Source organism: Engystomops pustulosus, chromosome 9, assembly GCF_040894005.1.
Source record: "Engystomops pustulosus chromosome 9, aEngPut4.maternal, whole genome shotgun sequence".
In the NCBI taxonomy this organism is placed as follows: Eukaryota; Metazoa; Chordata; class Amphibia; order Anura; family Leptodactylidae; genus Engystomops; species Engystomops pustulosus.
The window spans coordinates 111,706,441-111,709,192 of NC_092419.1; the positions used below are offsets into that span (position 1 = coordinate 111,706,441).

The 2,752-nt window shown below is 50.5% G+C and overlaps 1 protein-coding gene across 1 annotated transcript; it reads right to left on the bottom strand.

Annotated features, from left to right (window-relative positions):
* Positions 1–1,340: 1,340 nt before the first annotated feature.
* Positions 1,341–2,466, bottom strand: LOC140077275 (speriolin-like protein). The gene is made up of 2 exons (XM_072124296.1): positions 2,300–2,466; positions 1,341–1,719 (listed from the first exon to the last, which is right to left on the bottom strand). Exons 1-2 carry the CDS (start codon positions 2,420–2,422, stop codon positions 1,387–1,389), a joined length of 456 nt encoding a protein of 151 aa, XP_071980397.1. The 5' UTR covers positions 2,423–2,466; the 3' UTR covers positions 1,341–1,386.
* Positions 2,467–2,752: the final 286 nt, after the last annotated feature.

Sequence of the window (2,752 nt, forward strand, 5' to 3'; positions counted from 1 at the left end):
TGTGTGTGTGGAGGTGTGTGTGTAGGTGTGTGTGTGTGTGGAGGTGTGTGTGTGGAGGTGTGTGTGTAGAGGTGTGTGTGTAGAGGTGTGTGTGTGGAGGTGTGTGTGTGGAGGTGTGTGTGTGTGGAGGTGTGTGTGTGTGTAGAGGTGTGTGTGTGGAGGTGTGTGTGTGTAGAGGTGTGTGTGGAGGTGTGTGTGTGTGTGTGGAGGTGTGTGTGTGTGTGTGTGTAGAGGTGTGTGTGTGTGGAGGTGTGTGTGTGTGTCTGGAGGTGTGTGTGTGGAGGTGTGTGTGTGGAGGTTTGTGTGGAGGTGTGTGTGTGTGTGGAGGTGTGTGTGTGTGGAGAGGTGTGTGTGTGTGTGTGGAGGTGTGTGTGTTTGTGTGGAGGTGCGTGTGTGGAGGTGTGTGTGTGTGTAGAGGTGTGTGTGTGGAGGTGTGTGTGTGTGTGTGGAGGTGTGTGTGTGTGTGGAGGTGTGTGTGTGGAGGTGTGTGTGTGTGGAGGTGTGTGTGTGGAGGTGTGTGTGTGGAGGTGTGCGTGTGTGTGTGGAGGTGTGTGTGTGGAGGTGTGTGTGTGTAAAAATGTGTCCGTCAGCAGTATGCAAAAAAACGAGATGTGAACCCAGCCTTAGGATGATGCCACACGTGAGGGCGCGTTCACACGTTGCGTGGTGGCCTGCGTTTTAATTGTGAAAGGTGACATTATATTTACTGTAACTGTTTACAAATGTTTACAGTTGCATAATTAGGCAAATCCCCTCCTCGGCTGTTGTAATGCATTTCAAACACAATGAAAACGCAGGGCAACACGCAACGTGTGAACGCGTCCTTAGCTTTTTCATTCAGTTTTGTAACCGCATCAAAACGCATCGCAGCGGCCCGAGGGCGATCGAATATGCGTTTCTATGCAAACGTATGAGATTGTGAACGCATGCATTTACATACAAACACATGCGATCACCCGCGGGCCACCCCAAGGCGTCTTCATTCAGTTACAAAACGGAATCAAAACGCTAACGTGTGGCAACACCCTTATTGTCGCTTATGGTTAGTTGACTCCGCCTACTTGTGATAGCCACGCCTAAAGTAAATTGGACCCGCCTTTATCATGGGGCTACTTTTAATCTTTTTCTGGGGCCACTTTAAATTCCCACTCCGGCCCTGGGTGCAGTCCCCTAAGGCTAATGGGCCCCATAGTACGGCTGCATCGGCTGCAGTTACGCCATTGGTCAGCTGTATGGGGCTCCCAGCACGTGCGCCATTCTCATCCCACAAATATAATGTCACCCTATCTGTATATAGCTGGTTGCGCTACGTTGCTATTGAAAACCCGTAAACCAGAATATTTGGTCCGTATTCCGTATATTTATTGGCCGGAGTATCTCAGGATCTTACAGGCGGAACAGCGGTTTTCCATCTCGCTTGGAAAGCTTACACAGACACTTCAGCAGAATGAGGACATTTTCCAGATCGGAGCTCGGCACGGCGCAGTAGGCCATCTTCTTCAGGTTTTCGGGGTCACACAAGCTGTGCATTTCGGTGGAGTCTGGGGGCGGATGCTGCTTCATGATCCCGTAGGCATTGACCATGTTCTCCGAGAAGGTTGGATGGACGGCCGTGTCGTAGCCATGCTGCTTCAGCGTTTTCATCATCTCGTCATATCTCTGCAGCATGGACGTCCGCTTCTTCTCGTCAACATTTCCTGTCGCAGGATCGGTAGCGGCCTGATAACAATGGGGTACAGGGAGAGGAACGTTCATGTGGTGGCCGAGAAGAAGTGATAGATGTCTCACTATAGTGATTGTGAGAAGAACCACCTCAAACATCTCCTCAAACATCTCAGGTGCTTGGACCATCATCAATGAGACAGGGGGGTCAGAGGTCAGGCATTAGGGTTACCTATAGTCCAGGGATGTGATGGTGGGATGAAGTATTCTTCACCAGAGGGGCCTGTATATACGGAATGAGGAACATATCATTGAAGAAGACTCTTATCCACGGGTTAGGGGATAAGTGTCTGATTTCTGGGGCTCCCAGCGATCAAGAGAATTCCTCAAAATGCCTCTTGCACCCTGACAACTTATACCCATAAAGCTCCCATCAACCCCCCATGGGGACGTGTTGTGGCCGATCCCTGATGTGTCTTACACCACGGCCCACGGACTCTCTGCATTTGGGCTTGTGACCACCAACATTTTCACCTGCGCTGGAACCCGGAGACGGAGCGTCATATCTACACTGGGGTCCTGGAAATGTTACGTTTTGTGTGGAATGTGAACCGATTTAGTTTGTATCCCATGTTACCTCCATGATCTTCTGTGGGATGTTGGCTACAGACACCCCGTACAGTCTTGTCTGATCCGGAAAGATAAAGGTGAGTATTCTGCGATCCAGCTGGAAGGCGATCTCCCCTATGATCTGCTGCATGAGACTCAGCTGTTTGGAACCTGCGGAGGACAACGTTACAAAGTTACCACCATTACTATACAGGTCCTGGGCCTCTCACCTGTTACCCAACTCATACATCAAAGAGTACAACTTTTATTTTTTGCAAATACTATGGGGCAGATTTACTTACCCGGTCCAGTCGCGATCCAGCAGTGCGTTCTCCGACGAGGATTGGGGTTCGCCGGGATTCACTAAGGTCTTGCGCCCGATGTCCACCAGGTGTCGCTGCAGCGCCGAGGTCCGCCGGAGTTCACCTTCTTCTCTTTGGTGCATGTAAGTGCGTGTCAAGCGACACAAATTCTTTTTTAA

Coding starts and splice junctions, on each gene's coding strand:
- LOC140077275 (XM_072124296.1), bottom strand. CDS start 2,422: ATGCAGCAGATCATAGGGGAGATCGCCTTCCAGCTGGATCGCAGAATA. Junction 1,720..2,299: donor TCCCACAGAAGATCATGGAG/GTAACATGGGAT, acceptor CATTGTTATCAG/GCCGCTACCGATCCTGCGAC.